The 20440-nt window shown below is 39.8% G+C and overlaps 1 protein-coding gene across 1 annotated transcript in view; it reads left to right on the plus strand.

Annotated features, from left to right (window-relative positions):
- Window positions 1-20440, plus strand: part of LOC308400233 (ephrin type-B receptor 1-like) — a 150689-nt gene that overhangs the window by 110715 nt on the left and 19534 nt on the right. The window contains exons 12-17 of the mRNA XM_080887799.1: window positions 249-310; window positions 418-615; window positions 10641-10888; window positions 15624-15691; window positions 16362-16509; window positions 19607-19756. Of these exons, the coding sequence (XP_080743925.1) occupies window positions 249-310; window positions 418-615; window positions 10641-10888; window positions 15624-15691; window positions 16362-16509; window positions 19607-19756 (874 nt within the window). The remainder of the gene's footprint in view (window positions 1-248; window positions 311-417; window positions 616-10640; window positions 10889-15623; window positions 15692-16361; window positions 16510-19606; window positions 19757-20440) is intronic.

Raw genomic sequence — 20440 nt, forward strand, 5'->3', positions numbered from 1 at the left:
AAGCGGGAAACAAGAGCTGATGACAAAGAGCACGAGCAAGTCACCCAATACTAATGATTTCCTGACAGACTCTCTCTTAAGCACACTTCTGGAAAACAATTTATTTCACCTCAAAAGAGAAACAGCGAGAGGACAACCAATTAGCATGATGTTTCTGCAACATTTCTAACTTTGAGTTGTTTTATTTTTTTACCTACTTGCCACTTTTTCTTCCCCGTAAATCTCTGTGTCCGTGTTTCTGTCTGCAGGAGAAGGCAGCTGAAGGAGAGCGTATATGGTGACAAGCTGCAGCAGTACAACACAGGAGGAGGTACGACCCCCCTCCTAACACTGCGCTCTTTATTTCTTTATCACGATACATAAAATATGATGTGTTAAAACAGTGTGTGTATTCGAGCTTTCTGCCTTTCTCCTCAGAGGTGACTCTGAGGCCAGACATGTTCAGTGGACCCACACCCACTGTGACCTTTCCCAGCCTTTCTGAGGGTCACAGTTCACCAGGGGTCAAGATCTATATTGACCCTTTCACCTACGAGGACCCCAATGAGGCTGTGCGGGAGTTTGCCAAAGAAATCGATCCCTCCTGTGTCAAAATAGAGGAAGTCATCGGATCAGGTAGATATTTTAAGTGCCTTCATGTGTTTGGTGACCCTTTCGCTTTCGTCATGTTGTTTCTATAAGCTGCTGAAAGATAATCTCAGCAAGGGAAAATCTGTATTTATTTTCAGATGTGTTGAATAACCATTGCATTCATTCAGTGTAAGCAAAATCAGTTGAAGGTTGAGATGAAAAAATAACCACAATCACAGCACTGCTATCCTCTACAAAGTGCCTCAAAACACAAGCTAGAAAAGCAAACCTTGGTTTATTTAATGAAACCAACCGCCATGTGAAGGAGCAGATCCTCTACAGAAAATTAATCAAATTTCTCAACTGTGCCAGACTTTAGTGTGAATGAGGAAGATCTGGAATCACACAATGCCAGTTTATTATTTTGCTTTATTTTTCCTTTGAAGTCAGGAGAGATGTTTTATTCATGTTGAAAACTTTCACAGGAATAAATTAAAACTGTCTTCATGCATTCTCTTTGGCTATCTGCACTCTCACTGTAAAAATGCTGTATGATGTTTGGCAAACAGAGAACGCTGAGAGTCCCAGGGCTGCTGGGGGGGGGGGGGGTATTTTGGCTATTGGATGAGAAAAGGAGAAAGGAAAAGAGGAAGGAAAGAAAAACAAGGAACACCTTTAAAGTATAAAGCTGAGTGTGAGTTATCATCCACTTCAGTTATCAGTCGTTGGGCTTCAGTATCGCGCAAAAGTCTTAAGCCACCCCTCATTTCACTGGAAAATAAATGCAGCAGTTTTATTGAAGTGTGTACAAACATAAAGGAAACTAGTCTAAGGCAGCGGTCTCCAACCTTTTTTGCGCCACAGACCGGTTTATGCCCGACATTATTTTCACGGACCGGCCTTTAAGGTGGCGCAGATAAATACAACAAAATAAAACTAGTACCGGTACCGAAAAAAAAAGAAGATTTATTCATAACACACGTGAAAAGACCCAGGAAATCGAGTTAACGATAAAAACGATAACAAAATAACACTGAAAACCGATAAAAACCCTGAAAACCATACATTTCACACCTGAGCTTCAACTCTCGCAGCCTGGTACCAAACGACTCACGGATTGGTACCGGTCCGAGGCCTGGGGGTTGGGGACCGCTGGTCTAAGGAGCTTGGAAAGAAAAGCGTCTGGACTTCTTTAAGTTGCTTGAAGACGTTTCACCTCTCATCCGAGAAACTTCTTCAGTTCTAAAGTTTAGATAAAAACCTTAGAACACTGATCAGGGGGTCCTTTTTGCCTTTTGTGGGGGACACTCCCATAGGGCTTAAATCTGGGACTCTCCACCAAGAAGCTTCTCAGATGAGAGGTGAAACGTCTTCAAGCAACTTAAAGAATTCCAGACGCTTTTCTTTCCAAGCTCCTTAGACTGTGATGACCTGGATGACTGAGAACCTTCACAGACATAAAGGAAACTACAATATATAAGTCAAAAACACAGTTTGTACAATTCAAACAAGCTTGAAAGTCAATATTTTGTATGACCAACTTCATTCTTCAGCACAGACTAAACTTTCTTTTTTTCTTCCTTACACCGCTGAGTGAAATGCAACTCCAAAACCATGACTAAGCCTCCATTGTGTTTTATATGGTGGCTGTAGTAGCTGTACACACTCATTGTTGTACCTCTATTCTCATCCACTTCATAATAATGACATACAGCTTTTAAGAATGGCTTCTTTACCGTTTTTGACGTGGCTTTGGGAAACAGTGGATGAATCAATTGGGGGCCTGATGCATCTTTCAGGGTATCCACATTCAGATTGGATGAAGGGTTTGGGAGTTTCAGGTCCTAAATATGTGCCACTCTCTTTTTAAAGGCACAAAAGGTAGTTGGACAGTTGAGTCAAAAGCTATTTCAGGTAGGTGCGGGCAATTCCTTCGTTATGTCATTATCACTTAAGCAGATAAAGGTAGATAAGCAGATAAAAGGCCTGAAGTTGATTTGAGGTTTGATTTGGAAGATTTTGCTGTAAACAGACAACATGCGGTCAAAGGAGCTCTCCATGCAGGTGAAACAAGCCATCCAGAAAAAAACCATCTGAGAAAGTGCTACAATATTAGGAGTGAGTGACCTGGAAGATAACAGTGGTGGATGATCGTCCACTAAATTTCCCCTTGTGGGACAATTAAAGGATTTTTCTAATCATTTCCATGGTGAAGAGGAAACCCCTTCACAACAGCCAACCAAGTGAACAACACTCTCCAGGAAATAGGCGTATCGATATCCAAGTCTACCATGAAAGCAAATACAGAGGATTCACTGCAAGGTGCGAGCCACTCATAAGCCTCAAGAATAGAAAGGCTAGATTGGACTAGCCTGCTAAAACACTGAAAGCTGGTGCAGTAAAGGCCTGGCAGAGTATTAAAAAGAAGAAAACGCAGCATCTACTGATGTCCATGGGGTCAAGAAGACTTCAGGCTGTTATTACCAGCAAAGGCTTTTAAAACAAGTATTAGAAACTAACAATTTATTTTCAGGTATTTAATTAGTTCAGTTGCTTTTGACCTGCATTTGAAATGAAGCGATTGTGTTAAGTTCCTTACATTTTTATGCAATCTTTTTGTTCAACCCAAAGTGCATAAAGATACAACTTAAAATTCTTTGCTAAGTTGTCTGTTACTGGTTCATCCTTGAGTTACTTATGCTGGATAGGTCAAAGAAAAAAAGATTTCCTCCAAAAATGTTCAGGACTAGACTGAAAATGAGCCAAAAACCATCCAGTGTCCAAAGACAAATCCACAGAAAGCTGAGAAAATTAGTGCTCAAGACTACCTTAAAAAATCAAATATGACAGCTTAGAATCAAAATTTAAAGAAATGAATTGTAGCCCAAGACTTTTGCACATACATAGCCAAAAAAAACTGATTATATAAGGATATTAGAGCTATGTATTTATGTTTACTACTGTTCTATCCCCCCAGAAAAAAATTGCATATATTTATTGTTTGTTATCAGGACGTCAGAAAAGGGACTCATAAGTTTTGGAGCCCTCACCCATTGAGGAAATATTTCTAAAAATATTTCAAAGTAATTCCTCCCCAAAATTAATCAGCAATTTCTATAACGCATTTATGAGTTTCAGTACAAGTGCAACTTTGGATATTAAGGCAAGGTGGGAAGCTGAGACTGGCACTCAAATCTCAGAGGACGCCTGGGAAGAGGTGTTCGGTGAAGCCCATCTCGTGACTCTGGGCTGTGGAGAGAATTCAAATGGAAGGTGGTCATGAGATATTTTAGAACCCCAGAGATAATGGCCAAAATGAAGACTACAAATCCTGATACCTGCTGGCGAAATTGTGGTACTCATTTAGGAACCCACTCACATATATTCTGGTCATGCCCAAAAATCTGCTCATTTTGGAATAACATATTTAAAGTTCTCAATACAGTTTTCCAACAACCATTAACAAAAGACCAACAGTTCGCCATTTTAGGAGTATTACCAAATGGTTTTGCAGGAAACAGTAAAAAGTACCTCTTAAGAATCTTGCTTACAGCAGCACTAAAGTGTATTACTATTAAATGGCTGAATCTTGACCCACCTTCATATAATATGTGGATTGATAAAGTAAGAGAAATTTACCAGATGGAGGAAATAACATATACTCTGCGGATTCAGAGAGAGTTGTTTACTGAGCGTTGGCGACCCATACATGCTTTACTGTTTCAATAATTTAGCATAGGTCTGTTTCATTTTGTTCCTTCATGGCTATTAAGATTTTCACGTTTTTTAATATTACGTAAAGTTTCTTTTTTGGGGGGGGGGGTTTGCATCCCAGTTTTGTGTTGTTTCCTAATTGCAGTTCTTATTGTAATCTGTATTTCTGCACTGCGGTTCCTGTAACTGTCTTACTTGTGAACATTGCAATGTTTTAAATTATAATAAAATCTGAGTTAAAAAAAAGAAAGAAAGAAAGACAAGGGACTCACACTCTGAGACACGACCAGTGTCTGTGTGACAGTTTTAAAGAAAGCGATCTGGAGCTGCAGCTAAATTTAATAGGATCTTTCTTCACTCATGTTCTGCCAGGTTTTCTGAAATTTGGTTACTCGTGTTTGAACAGTATTACTGACCGACAACTAGACAGACCGACGAATAAAGCAGAAGCACTGAAGCCAGCTACCTCTGCCTCACAGGAATAATAGTATACATTCTCTACCAGATGTTCAGGACTGTTGTTTGCTACAAGTAGATTTTTAAAGGTAATATTAATGCTCATTGATTTAGTGTTTTCAAAGGTTTATATGTTGATCATATTGGCATTATTTGTTTAGATCTTATATCACAGCATTAGACCCACAAAGGTTGGAGGTTCACTTTAAACTATCATTTGGTTAATGGGAGGGAAAGGAATATGGATTCTTCAATATTGCAAGTAAGGTGATAGTTCAGTATGGTGCTTTCTTGAAGATGGTTATTTTTGCAAAGTGGATTCAGATTTGAACATATATTAAGCTGATATGAATCATTTTTCACATTATTCAAGGTGTGAATGGGTATATGCCTGCTCCTGTTTGTCTTTTGTTTTAGAGCAAGATTGCATAGAGATGGACCGATCCGATATTACATATCGGTATCGGTCCGATACTGACCTAAATTACTGGATCGGATATCGGAGAAAAATAAAAAATGTAATCCGATCCATTAAATATCACGAAAGCACCTCACAAAACTTGCAACACGCCGTAACTCACCTCAGAACGTTAGCACGTCGGAGCAGTATGCATCACGTGATAGAGCGGCTGTGGCATGCGGGACCTGTCGGTGGTCTGGATAGCATTTGGAGCTTCGCTAGCAACCCGGCATTTCATCTCCGACAAAGTTATCCCCGAGAGAAGTAAAGCAAGTGTGTAAGTCCATCTCTGAATGTTTGTAAAGCATTCCTGCGTTAAGCTTAACGAGCGACTGCCTCTTCTTGCTGCTACTTCAATCATGAAACTGCTTAATGATCAGCTGATCGGCTTTTCTGTCGCGAGTCCGTGTCTCTTGTTTGCTTTTGGCCCACTTTGCACCAGAAAGAGGAAACCAGCAGCTGAACAACAGCAGCACGTTTAAGCTTGATCAGCTGTTGTTAGAATGTATTTAATATTACTTTCTACTCGAGGATCTTTTTCTACGTAGCTGACGGCTGGTAACTGTGCAGGGGCGGATCTAGCAAAGTTTAGCCAGGGGGGCCGATAGGGCATTAACTGGGAAAAGGGGGCACAAAGACATACTTTTCTTTCTTATTCTCATTTAAAATGTCGCGCTTTTAATTATTCAATATTTATCTGAATCTTACACCCAAAGTTTTAATCTGATGTAAAATGTATAGAAGTCCATTACTGCATATAGTAACTGTTAAGTCTAATATACCCTAGTAAGCTATAGTACTTTTTCCTTTGGGAAGGTACCATCTGTGCAGTCTGCAATTTTGTTGAAGAAAGATGTTGAATCTATTTAATATTTCTTGAAAAATAATTGATTTCTGTGCATTTTTTTTCCACACTGCATCAAATTAAGGTTGATTACGTCGATTAAGCATCATGAGGTGGAGCGTGAGGGGTGGTTCCCTATTTTTTATTTATTTATTTTTGTTGTTGCTGGGAGTTGGAACCCTATTAGTTAGGTTGCTTAATATTTACGCTAAGTACTCTTTAAAATACCAGAATAGGGAGGAAGGTGTAGGTTTGAGTTTATTAGATTGATCAGTATTGCTGAACTATGAAATTTTTTTTTTTTGCATACAGGTATAACAGAATAGCTTTAGTGTACTTGTTGTTTTAAACTTGAGTATGAACTTATACAAAATGCAGCAAGATATTTAAAAAAAACAGTTTTGTTGATTAAAAAACACTATATCGGATTCATATCGGTATCGGCAGATATCCAAATTTATGATATCGGTATCGGTATCGGACATAAAAAAGTGGTATCGTGCCATCTCTAAGATTGCATAAAACCTTTCTGGTCAAATTTCGTGAAACTTATTACTGTTTAATAATATATAAAAAATAACTGCCAGAGGCAGATGGTTGCTGTTACTCTCACATTTCAGCTCTTTTTGGCTTTTTACCCACTGCAACTGCAAGCGTAGCTGCTGTCAGCTCATATAAAGCGTTATTTTTTTATCTGACCTGGGTTCCCTGTCTGGACAATGGCGCTGCCTCTTTTCTGGTCAAGTGTGAGATGGAAAAGAAAGGATCACCTCCACCATGAATTTTAGCTGTGATGCCCCTGTCATTGTTAATGTTGTTACTATGTAACCAACCTTTTTAAATGGAACTGTTCATTTCAGCCAGCTGCCATCACAAGTGATGGGCAAAAACTGTGTAACCAGCAAGTAACCAAGACTTTTACTGAAGAAGAATTTTACTGAGTAGTCTAGTTTTCTTTCGGCACTTTGGTAAGTTGAATAGTTATCCTGCTATAATACAATTTGATTCTGTGAATACATTTTGTTAAAAAGTATAAAAGGTACATTTAATTTGTAGCATTCCCATATCCTTTACTAGAAAGTGACCACAGAGAGTTGATCAGGTTCTATAAATCTAAACATTGACTGTGTGCATTTCATCCACAAATTTACATCTTTACAGCCAATATGTGATGTTAAGCATTTTATTGAAAATTAATTGAGAGACATTTTTTCATCTCCCTTGAGATGCTCTGCTAAACCTTAACTGTAGCCACCGTCAGCTTCTTGTAGTTTGTTGGCCATGACAACTGACACACTTATCAATTGCCCAATTACTTTTTAACCTTTGAAACTGAGGGCGTGTTAATCAATGCAACACATTTGTTGAAGTCCTGAAATTAAAGCTAAATGTCTGCACTTTAATCTTTCTATATTTTTTGGATTCAACAGTAGTGGTATATGGAGGCAAAAATGCAAAATTTCTTATAGACCTAAGTCTGTTTCTTATTGGTCATAATTTATGGTCAACAAGAAACAGGAGTAAAACGTTATTCTTCAGATCTTACACTTTGATTCTCGTTACTTATTCTTCTTTTGACCAAAACCAATCACACTCAAAGCGATTGAGCTCACGGTGTTAAAGGTTGTGTATTAGAACTGCTGCGAGTATGTGCTGTGGGCTTTGGTCTGTTGAGGTACTCTGAGAGGCTTTTGGTAATCCCTCCCCCGTTTCTCGGTTTATTTCCCTCAGCGAAAGGGTTTCTCACCTAAGCCAGAGGTGACAGAGGAGGGCTGAAAACTGCAAGGAGGGAGGAGAAAATATGAGCCCGAGTAATATGAGATGGGCACCTTGAACCCTCAAACGGGCGGATCTCTACCTTTCTAAGTGATAGTGAAAGTTTATCCATAGCTGTTTGCCTTTTGTTTTTAATCTGTGTATTTCTTTGATACTTCCTCCTATGTCGAGCTCCCTCTGTGATTCAGCCCCCTCTGGAGTTTCACTTTTGTTTGTGTATAGCGAAATGCTAAACAAAGAACCGAAAGGGGGGTGGGCTGGGGGGCGGGGAGGAAGCAGAACAACAGATTGAGCAGGGAAGATAAAAGAAGAAAGCACCCCGAGGAGATAATAAAAATATCTCACCTTACTCCCTCATCCTCTCCCTCTGCGATAACACCCTCTCCTTTCCTCCTTTTGTATTACTATCACTGACATTGTAGGAATTGTCCTTCACAAAAAGCACTTTATTTGACTGAAGACAAATCATGAAACTCTTAAATTTATAAAAGGAAGTAGCAACCATATCTCATCTGACACTTCTTTACTAAGCAGCATACTTAGATATAATGTAGACCCAAGAATGTTTATAATACAGACTAAATCTTTCCTTTGATTTTCCCGTCATCTCTTTGACCTCGTTTTTTTTCCGAAGAGCGGTGACATGTCATCTGACATGGCCTCTCTTGGAGAAAAAACCCCATCCTTCCATCCCTTCTCCCTGCCTCGTCCTTATTATCATTGCCTGCTCATAACCACCCCTTGCGCTTTTCATAACAGCCCTCTCTCTGTCATCCCCTTCCCGTTCATTTTTTCTCTCCCTCTCCGTCTGTGCGTCGACTGGTTTACAGTGGTGACAGTAGATAGTTTTTAATGAGCAGTAAGATGTGGAGCAGAGATCACAGTGAGACAGGACGGCACAGCCTGGCATCCAATTCCCATTACTCATCCATTATTCACACACCGATTTTTATCTCTGGGATGAGGACTTTCATTTTGAAGTGACATTCAATTTTCATGTCCCCAATCAGCATAAAGCTGCATTTATTTTGACAAAAGACATCTGTGTCACAGAAAGGGAATTTTTTGCGCAAGGAACGAGTTCATTGAAGTTACAACCAGTTCGGCTTCCTTCACAGCAAAACACAAAGAAAACCGTAATGAGAGACACGTGAACTATTGAACCTCAAATCTATAGGTTACGCTTGATCTCCTACTGAATTTGAAAGTTTACTCACTTCCAAAGAAATAAACAGTCTCTAATTTTTATGGTAGTTTAATTTTAATCGAGAAACTAAAACAAAAACAAAACAAAACTATACGAGGAATAGAGCATGAGGGAGAACACAACAAAGGGCAAGACTGAGACAATATGTACACACAGACGATAACGAGGGAACAGCCAGCAGAGATCAACTGAAACTAATTACAAATGACAAGACAGGGGAAGTAGAGATGAATACAAAGCACAAGAGACGAGAGGTCATCAAAATAAAACAGGAAATGACATAACAGACTAAAAGAATCTCATTTCACAGTAAAAAAAAAAAAAAATCAGATATATTGTTATAATGCTAATGTGCAGCACATACTCATGCACAAAAAGCATGAAGTAAACACTCTGTTATTAAAAGTTTTATTAAAGGTAAAATGAATCTCCTTTCCGTATTTTGTTATTATTTGGAGAAGTTGCATTTGCTTGTATTTTCTTACTCCACCTTGGTGACTTGTTGTGAACTGATGTTATGTTAAAAAAAGAACATGAATTATTTTCCTTTGTTCCAAACACTTTGGAAGCACAGCCTTTCGGCAGGTCATTTACTGAGGGTGGGACTCTATAAGAAGTGTATTGTATTTATTTCTGCTGTAGTGAGTATACAGAGGAAGGAAAATTGTAGTGTTTCGGCCATCGCTCCGCTCTGTTATGGAGGTGCTACACAGTATATCTTCAATAAAGCAATGCAAAAACTAATTTTTAAATGCTGAAGGGATTAGCAGAAAGAATAATCATGTGACTTGTGAAACCTGGTTGTTTCAAAAGTCACAATAAGGAAGTGTAAAACAAAAAAAAAAAAAAGAAAAAAGACGCATTGTTAACGTTGTTATAGTTTATAGTTCAATTATGACACGTGACTGATGATGGAGTCAAAATGTTTTTACATTTCTTTTAAACTCTAATGAAAAGGCAAACCTGATACGGCCTTAGCAGCACACTATTTCCATCCAGCACTTTAACCCGGGCCGACTTTATTTACCTGAGAGATTATATTTGAGGAATATGTGCAAAACCGAGTATCCAAGCAACAACGGTGGCACTGTCCCTTTTATCTTGTTTGCCACCTCTGCTACACAACCTTTCCTCACCCTTGAGCGGTTATTGAGGGGATCCAATTTTTGTTGTTCTTTCATTTTGAAAAAAATAAAAAAATAAAATAAAATAAAAAATAAAAAGTGCCCTTGAGCAAAACCCCTCGACCTCAATCTAATCCGGTGAAGCTGCTCAGTGACCATCAGTATGACAGCGAGGGTGCAGATGGCAGCTTTTCAGCTTTCAGTGTTTGTATGTTTAACTTGCACTCCGTCACACACACGGCTCTCTAAGTCATCCAATTGAAAAGAAGAATGTGCTCAGTATGAACTCGAGCCTGTTTTTTTTTTTTTTTTATTTGAGCCCCGTTTTACATTATTAATGGGATTCAAATGCAGTAATTTAGTATCCCATTTTATTGGTAAATCATTTATTTAAGAGCTCAAAATTAAGGAATACTTTAGTGCACATTTTTTGTCCTGTTGGGGAAAAAAACGGAATTTGCTTTAATTTGACTCCTTTTATATTTTCAGGCGAGTTCGGTGAGGTATACAAAGGTCGCCTGAAACCTGTGGGGAAAAAAGAAATCCCTGTGGCCATCAAGACCCTGAAGGTGGGCTACTCTGAGAGGCAGAGGAGGGACTTCCTGTCAGAGGCCTCAATCATGGGCCAGTTTGACCAACCAAATATCATCAGACTGGAGGGCGTGGTCACCAAGAGCAGGCCTACGATGATAATCACAGAGTTCATGGAGAATGGAGCACTGGACTCATTTCTCAGGGTAACTGCTACACTTTAGACCACTTTCAGGATCGGGTCATTTAAAGGTTTGATTAAGGTTCCAATGAGGGGAAATTCCCAAGGAATAAGGAGTGCGACCGCACAGCTACTGTCCAGAGAGGGTCGATGTATTTAACCATTAATATAAACTGCATCAACCCCGACATAGCCAAGCTTACTAAAGTTTAATAATTAAGGCTTACGACACTTTTCTCCAACGTAAACAGGAGAAATATAACTGAAAAGAGGGAAAAAAGGCTTTCCACACTTACAGCAAGTTTTTGCCTAGCGACTCTAAGAACAACCATCACTTGTCTGGACAGCACTGCTCAGCAGCTCAAGGTGCTAATGGTGTGGTTGGTCAGGTTCAGTTCCCAACCATTTATCATCTAGAACTCAACATGATGCTTAAGAAAAATGAAGATAACATCACCTTCAGCCTGACAGGAAGAAACACACGATTTACAGTCTGAAATACAAATGATAAAAATTACGATTGAGCATCACACATTGACATGGTACAGTATTATATCACATGCTTTTGGGATATTTAATACCTCTACCAGATCTGGATCTGTTCATTTATTAGGCATACCTAATAAACCGGTAACTGAGTATAGGCACCTTCACCTTCGGTTCAAACTAAATAACCAAACAGAGCAACAGTTGGAGAGAGGAGGACTGTAAGTTTTTGAAGAAATAGACACAAAGACAGAAATAGCCTCTTGCGCTTCCCTTTCTCCTCTCTTCCTTCCTGTGCTCTTTCCGCCTCATCCTGCCAGCCTGACTGTCTGTCAGTCTGTCCGTCTCTTTGATCCTGCCCTCCTTTTGAGGCGCCTCTAAAAACAGAAAGAGAAACTCTTTGATGTTTGGTACTCACAGCGTGACCCCTTTTGACTCAGAAATCACCCGATGACTCATGCACACACACATACACAGACACACACATTCACAAACACAATGATCGATCTTCCTGGTGTTGCTGTCCTAGCGTGACCATCTTGGAGGCACAAGACCCAAAAGATCAATGCCGTGTGTGTGTGAGTGTGCCTAGAAGAAGGTCTTTGCCTGCAGAGGATTAGGCTAGAGGAGCATCAAAGGTGAGGTTTGATGCGCAAAGTGAATTAAAAGACACACACACACCTTCGACTGCAGAGATGTCAGTGGGGGATGTCAGTGATGTTTATAAGAAACAGAGACAGCCTGGCCCAGAGGTGAGGTAGCAAAAAGGCAAATATTTTGAGTTTTATCAAAAAATGTTTCATAAATCCAACAAAGCCTCCAGCAGCTCTAAACAGGAACTTTCTTAACTTTCCAAGCCACCTTTGTATAGTCTTGGTCAACTTGCTTTTGTTCTTTTCTTCTCTCTTTCTTTTTTTTGTACTTCTTTTTCTTATTCAGTACTATGCAAAAGTCTAGAGCGACCCTTCATTTCTTCATATTTTTTTATTCCAAGGAGACTGACTTTCTTTAAATGTTTCCAAGCAGTCTTGAGCAATGGCTTTCCAGACTTTCTGAAGGTCTTCCAAAGTTTTTTTTCTTTGGACATTGGCTGCTTTTTCATTCATTTTCAATCCAGTCCTTCCACCTGCCCATTTTCACATGAATGTTTGTTGTAACTCTGAATTAACAATCATTAGGAATAAAAAGGAATCTACCTCAAGGAATAAAGCACTGTTTTGTCCACACATGACATGCAGCTGGGCAAATAACCAACTTTAAATGATGTCTATAGGCAATTTATTATTAGCAGCTTGTCACAAAAACACATCATTTGTTCCAATTTCTTTATTTGAGTCTGCGAAGAATGCAGACCGTTCTTATTCCTGACGATTTGTCACGTCCCGAGGCATCCCATAGAAACGCAAAAGGTACTCTTCTGCGTCCCTTTGATATGCACCGGATTGTGGATGGAATTCAATAGAATGACACTCCTGGCGGTAACCCACGCTCCAGCCGTGTATTCCAGCCCAAACCCAACCTTAATCCTAACTCTAACCATAGCCTTATCTCTAACCTTAACTACGGTCTTAATTGTATCAGATAGTGTTTTCTAAATCAATTAATGATGAGAAAGTAAAATAAAGGTACATGTGTAGATTCATTCCCAAGCGGTTGTCATGTTTCCTGACATTTCCGAACGTGTAAAACACAGAGGGGCTGGGTGGCCGAGAGCGTAACATGCCGAGGATTTGTCACACACAAACACACACACACACACACACACACACACACACACACAATATGTTACATTTTGGGATGAGAACGTGTTGGAAGAATGCCAAGAAATGATAAGAAAAAAATCCTGCAAAGACCTGACACAGGACCTGAGAGATGCATCTGCTGATCCATCTGCTGTTTAATGAAGCCTCATCAGAAATAGTCTCAGTGGAAGGGTGGCTGTCAAGAAGCCATTGTTAAGGATGGGAAGCAGGGAGAAAAGGTTCTGCTAAATTACACCAGAATTGGACTGAAAATCAGTGACAACAGGTCTTACGGATGATGATGAATCCAAATTTGAAAGTTTTAGTTCAAATCCTTTGGGGTCATTATCTCACAGTGTGAAATGCTTTGTGGCAACTGTTGTCATTTGGTGCTATGTAAGTAAACCTGAACTGAGAATGAATTGAGATCCTCATCAGTATGTACCAAGGAGGTCAGGAATGAGGTACAGCAGTGAGTGTCTACAGCCATCTGTGAAATACTGACTTTGACACAATTTGGGGCTGCACTTCAGTCAGTGAAATGCAGCCACCATCCCATACTATTTATACACTATCTGATTGGCAACAGCTTCATTTTTGACTATGACAATGACCTCAAACACATTGTCAATGCAGTAAAAGCATAACTGGATAGAAAAACACACAATAAACACTATCAGTCATGGATTGGCCTCCCCAGAGCCCGGACCTCAACATTATTGAAGTAGTGTGGGATCATCTTTACAGAGATCAGAACAAAATGCAGCCAACATCCAAAGAGGAGCTTTGAATGTCCTAAAAGAAGCCTGGAGAAGTATTCCTGGAGATGACTTGAAGAAATTACGAGAAGGTTTTTATAGAGTTTGAGTATTTGGCTATTAGACCTCAGCTGAAGCTACAAAGTAGAGCAGGGCCCAATGTTGCTAATAGGACAGGACCTCCTGGAATTTACATACAGGTGGTGGCAGAGAGGAAGCAGATGGAGATTTTGAGTTTCTGAGGAGACTTGTCACATGAATGAGAGTCTGAAAGGCACTATGGCAGAGAAGCATTGAGTCAAAGGCTGATTGGCTAGCAGAAGACGTGCAAAAAGAAAATGCTCAGAGTGATGATGACAGAATTAAGTTTGAAAGCGTGGAAAAGCCGAAGTGATGTAAAGAATAGACTAGCAGCCTGAACACTCAGGAATGCAGACAGATGAATGTGAAAAGCTTTTCCTTATTGAACTTCAGCATAAACTGCATTTCAGGCTGTGATAAACAATAAAGGTGGTCGTGCACCTTGTTTGCTTAAATTTATTTTAAACTAGCTGACATCCAGCTACATCTGACGGCAAAAAGGCTTTGTAGAATTTCCAGCTGTCTACTTTGTATTGGTCCAAAATGCCTGCTGTAACACTTTTATCACAGCGTTTCAATTAACTCTTTTCAGGGTGGTTTTCACACATGCACTGCTGCCCTGAACTTTTCTGTTCGTCACCCGACTGTGAGCTCCGTGTGGGGAAAAAAGCTAATATCCCACATGGTCACAGTAAACAGTCTTGAACCCTGCAGATCCTTTGTACAAAGTCTATGTGATGTTCAAGAGAAGAGTGCAGGTAATAATCTGGAGTGGTTATCTTGTTTCCTGCCTCTTGCACACCCTTTCCAGGACAACTATCTAAACCAAACGGGGCATCTGAAGTTTAAAAAAGCGTTTGAAGGGAACTCTCTACGGTTGTGTGCCGCATGTGAGGAAGGTCAACTGCAGATCACTGCCCAGAGTTCATGTGTGAAAAATAGCTTAGTAGTAAAAGCATTTGTTATATTAGTGTTGACACAGTTTGCAATTTCTTGGTCCCTTTTTCAGAGTTTTTTTTAATTACCGTTATTTATTGAAGGATAGTCGTCCTTTGAGTATATCACATTTACACACCTGGAAGCTGCAAATTTTAACCACAGTCTGACTTGCTGGGCTCTAGGGGGTTAAAGGCCTTTCCTAAGGGCACCACAGTGGTTGTAAGGAGGGAAGGTCAAAGGGATTCATTTTCACTCTTCCACCTCGATCTTAGCCTTCCAGTCATAAACCTGTTTCTGTAACCTTCTGGCCAACACGCAGCAGGAAGTGTGCTTGAAGATTTTAGTGTGTCGGTGTATGCAAAGTTATTAAAATAGAAGTAAGAAGCAATAGTTGGGTTTCAGATGCTGTATTTTAAGCCTGTGCCAGCCTCTGCCAACACGAACACAGTATGAGCAAAGAAGTGAAAGCAGAAAATGGAATCTTGCAAAAGATTAAGTTCAAGTTTTTTCTTACTTGCATCATCTTGATCAAATTCTTTTTATGCAACTGTAACACAACGTACCACATTTACACACCATCATCTGTGCTGCAAATAGGGAAGGGGATGGGGGGGTAAAAAATGTTTTTCTCTTATGACATTTTCTGTGAAGTGGTAATAAATCTTCTTACCTGCAAGATTCTTTCTAAAGCACTAAAGTGAAAAAACCTGATAATGGAAAATAAGAATAATCCTGTCGGTTCATGGTTTCACAGCAAAATGATGGGCAGTTCCCAGTGATCCAGCTGGTTGGTATGCTGAGGGGCATCGCATCTGGAATGAGGTACTGAGACTCACACCCAGACGCACACACACACACGCGCGCACACATACCCATTACAGAAATCCATTTTACTATAAAGATGGAGAAGAAACTTTTCCTAATCTTTCAGACATGGGTACGAAGATTTAGATTTCTTTTGGCGATATCAGTTCTTTCAGATGTTGAGATTTCATGTGGTGATATTCGTGCTGTCTGGTCATGTGCATCAGCAGCTTGAGATGCGCTGTCTCCACATCCTGACGACTCTGCACGGACACATACATTGATATGAGCACATAAACACATGCAACCTCCGCTATACGCTGCATTTGAATCCACTGGTAAAACTGCAACTTTTCAGCTTGGCAGACTGACAAATGCTCACACACACACACACACACACACACACACACACACACACACACAAACTCACGCACACTAGAGCCTATCTGTGTTAAATGCAGGCTGTGATAGCACAAAAACATGTTACTGTATACATTAAATCCTATTCCTGTTTTATCGAAGGTAGCTGGCAGTGATAACATGCACTCACAGGCAAACACACACACACACACACACACACACACACACACACACACATAACTCTAAATCCCATTACCTTTTTATAGTAGCCTAGGTAGCTGGCTACAGATAACACAAATTCATACAATAACTCCTGTTGATGTTACAGGTACCTGGCGGAGATGAGTTATGTTCACCGGGACCTGGCAGCTCGAAATATCTTGGTTAACAGTAACCTCGTGTGTAAGGTGTCTGACTTCGGCTTATCACGTTATCTGGAGGAGGACACCTCCGACCCCACCTACACCAGCTCGCTGGTACGTAAGCTAAAAACACACTAACGCTTCCTTCTGCATTCCTTCATTCTGCAGACCAAAGGTGGGCAAAATGTTTGTTGCAGTGGTAGCTTTTCTTTACCAGGATTCTGGCCTGTTACTCACATGTATTAAAAGGTAAAAAGATGCACCACTTAAGAACTTTGGTCTGCCACAGTTTAACACACAGAAAATGAAAAGTCTCTGGATTGGTGAAAATGCAAATTTTAACCATTTTACAAGTAGGTCAATCATTTTAAAATAAAGTTTTCAGTTCAGTTCTGTCATTAAGAACTACCAAACATTTCTTCCCTTTAAATAGATTTCAGTATATTGATACACTCAATATACACATTATTAGGTACACCTACCTAGTACCTCTTTTCCCTTCACAACTGCATTCATTCTTCGTGGCACAGATCATGTTGTTAGCGTCAAATTCTGACCGTACTATCTGAATGTTGCAGCAGAATTTAGGATTCATCAGACCCGGTGCCATTTTTCTAATCTTGTGCGTTGTCCAATTTTGGCAAGCCTTTGTGAATTGTAGCCTACCACGTTCAGAGTCACCTAAATGCATGTTTACTTGACCATGTCTTCTAATGCCTAAATGCATTGCACTGCTGCTGTGTAATTGGCTGATTAGGCATTAGGTTGTGTTGATGAGCCGTTGAACAGGTGTACCTAACAAAGTGGCAAGTGAATGTATATAGAATATGTAGGAAAGGGATACGATTTTTCCTATCCAAACCATAGGGGTTTCAATTTGTAGTCCATTTGTAGTCCAAGTACTGTCGACCAATTATATTTGGCAGTCAGAACTTTCTTTGTCATTACTCATCTACCTTATAGAGGCCTTTATATAAAATGATTGAAATGTATTTTCCATATATATACATACTTTTATATGTTCAGCAATTTGACTGTGATATGTGTTGTTTCCTACACACTTATCTGTGTGGTGCAGCCAGTCTGGAATCTTAATTAAGACTAAACTGATAAAGGCCGGATTGAAGTTTGTCCTGCGGGTGGTGAGTTGGACATTTTAGAAAGACTCAACTTGTCAGATCGCCGGTTTGTCACACCGATTTTTTTATCAATCTAAGCCGGACTTCACGGGCCCGCTGCCGTACCTCAGCTCATCTGTGCTTTGAGCTGAATGTTAATACTTTAAATTAAAATGTGCTTGACTGATTACATTAAACATGTTGTCACACACTGCTTGAAGGTAACAATTTGTGTTATTTGTTTCTGCCGCTTCTCACTCGTCCCTGTGGTTGTGACTGTACTCACAAGCTGCCAAGTAGCTTGCTCACTAATAAAAACTATGTTGAGCCACTCATGATGTTCATGTTACAGTTTAGATGCCTTTGCACACAAAAACGTTCACTGAGTCTTTTTTTTTATATCCCGCCAGTCCTGCATTGGCCATTATCCTATAGACCTATAGGCATAGACCTGGCCGTTCATATTGTTCACACATGTTAACCCTGAGGCAGATAAAAATTCAATTATAAGCTTAAGAGATCATAAATTTAAAACATAGCGTGCAGACAAATGAAAATTCACCGCCTCAACATATCCTGCTGACATATCCGGCAATATTTTGAACTCGCAATGAAAAATCAGAGTACTGTACTCCATGGGAAGAATAAAGATTCAGGCTATCCTATTGGGAAACAAATATAATTCATAATTTAACCCTCTGAGGTCTAAAAACGGATTTATGCTTTTGTGTTAAATCTACAATGCAGGTATGTTGTAACTGCAAAACCCTCGACAGATGTGTAATGTACTTACACGTAAATGTAAGGACTACTGTGATTGGCCTGTTCAGTACCGTTGATTCATCCTGTGCATCCAGCTACGTTTTCTCTGCACTTTTTGAGTTCATTAGTGAGAAAACTAATAATCAGAGCCTCAACCTCACAACCTGACTCACAAGTCAAGAGTGGGCCATGGGACAAGGACATAAACACTAGCACTTTGGTTGTAGGAGACTACATTGGTTGCATCGTTAACTGGACCAAGAAGAAGTCTAAATTAGTTTTAAATCTTCATCAGTGATGTCACTGACTTAAACTTTAGCTCCTGTGAATCAAAAATATGTTTTTATTTCATTGCTTTCCAAGGTCTTGTTAATCAGGGAACAGATTAATTTTGATACATCAAAAACTATTCACATTATTTTTCCAAATAAAAATTCTGTTTTAGCCTTTCCAAGGGAAGGGTACAGCCTGGGAGTATTTTTGAATCTCCTTAAACAAAAACAACGTGACTCAGTGGGCTCACTTGTGTTTGCTTGCATCTATCTGTCGTGAAACACAGTGTTACCTCCTTACTAGGATAACACAGATTTGACAAGAAACAACAGGAAAACTAGATTAAACTGAAACACGCAAAGAAATAAATCCAAACCAATATTCAAAATGCAAACAAAACCCAGAGCACAAAACTAACCAGAATTAAAGACTAAAGTAAATACAGAGATCTAGGACCAGGGTGGGGTTAAAGAAAAGTTTTTGCTTGATGGATTAAATACACACTGCCTTAAACTCGTGTCGCTTGCCTGACTTAAAAAGGAGTCTATTAAAAAGAAATGTTTGTCTTAAGCATTTCCTTTAATATATTAAATTTGATACAGCAGCCAAACCAGCATATGGTAATGCATCCTTTTATCCTGGATTTCACTCAGCAGTCAGAAGGAAGAAGTTTTTGTTTACGCACTACTTTGTCTTCATTAGAAAAGACAACAGCAGGCAGATGTGGATTTGTCTACGTGAAGCAGGTGGATGCTATCAAGCATCTGCTTTGTCTACACTTCCACACTCGAGAACAAAAAAAAAGTAGGAAAATTCATGTTGCCTGCCCTCAAATTTCCCCTCAAATTTGTCATTTTTCTTTCTTTTTTTTAACACACGTGTGCATAATGCACAGTTTTCAACACCGTGTCTGATAAGAGACTTCAGCTAAGAACTATGTGACGAATACGTAAGCAGAACTATCAGGTATAAAGCTACAAATCCTTTTTTCCTTCCCTACTGCCCTTAGTTATTTATTTCCTTCTTTTCTTCCCCCCCCCCCCTTTTTTTTCTCTCAGGGAGGTAAAATCCCCGTGAGGTGGACAGCACCAGAGGCGATCGCCTACAGGAAATTCACATCAGCTTCAGATGTCTGGAGTTACGGGATCGTCACCTGGGAGGTGATGTCATATGGGGAGAGACCTTACTGGGACATGAGCAACCAAGATGTAAGTCACCACCTGCTTGCCTGAGAGAGGGCAAAAGAGAGAGAAAGAGACTCGTAGTTTGAGTTCTCACTGATGTCTGCGGCTGTAAAATATCGTGTACGTCTGCTCCAGCACGTGTGTGTGGCGTTCGGGGGAAGTGCTTGTTTGTTTCCTCCGTCACAGCAGGGCGTCTGCATGTCTAGGAAACACACATGGAAAATGAGGACATCAATTTAAGTGTCACAGAAATGTTTGTTCCATGAAAATCAGACCAAAAGGCAAAGGATTTTTTTTTCTTTCCTGGGATTTTCTTCTGGGAATATTTCATGGTAGTGACAGCTTTCTTCCAATTACCTTCACAGTGTGAGCAATTTGCCGCGGCATTTCTTTACCTTGCGCTCTCCTTGTGTCTCGTCATATCACACTGATGTTTATTAAGTGTTCTGAGATCATTCATCCTGCCGTAGTCAGTTCACATTTACTGGTTTTGTGTTAAAAATGGTAACACTTTATCATAATATATATTCACACCATAACATAATAGTGGAGCTTGTGAGTAGTTGTGCATAAAGCAAACTGCAATGACAACCATAAGTGATGCAGGACACAAACACCTTTCACTACCACCCAACCCGTCGTCTTATTTGAATCTGTTTTAAAATCTGTTTTACCGTCATCACAGCTGTCAAAATAATGACTCTGGAT

The sequence above is a fragment of the Rhamphochromis sp. 'chilingali' genome, assembly GCF_963969265.1.
Source record: "Rhamphochromis sp. 'chilingali' genome assembly, chromosome: 7".
In the NCBI taxonomy this organism is placed as follows: Eukaryota; Metazoa; Chordata; class Actinopteri; order Cichliformes; family Cichlidae; genus Rhamphochromis; species Rhamphochromis sp. 'chilingali'.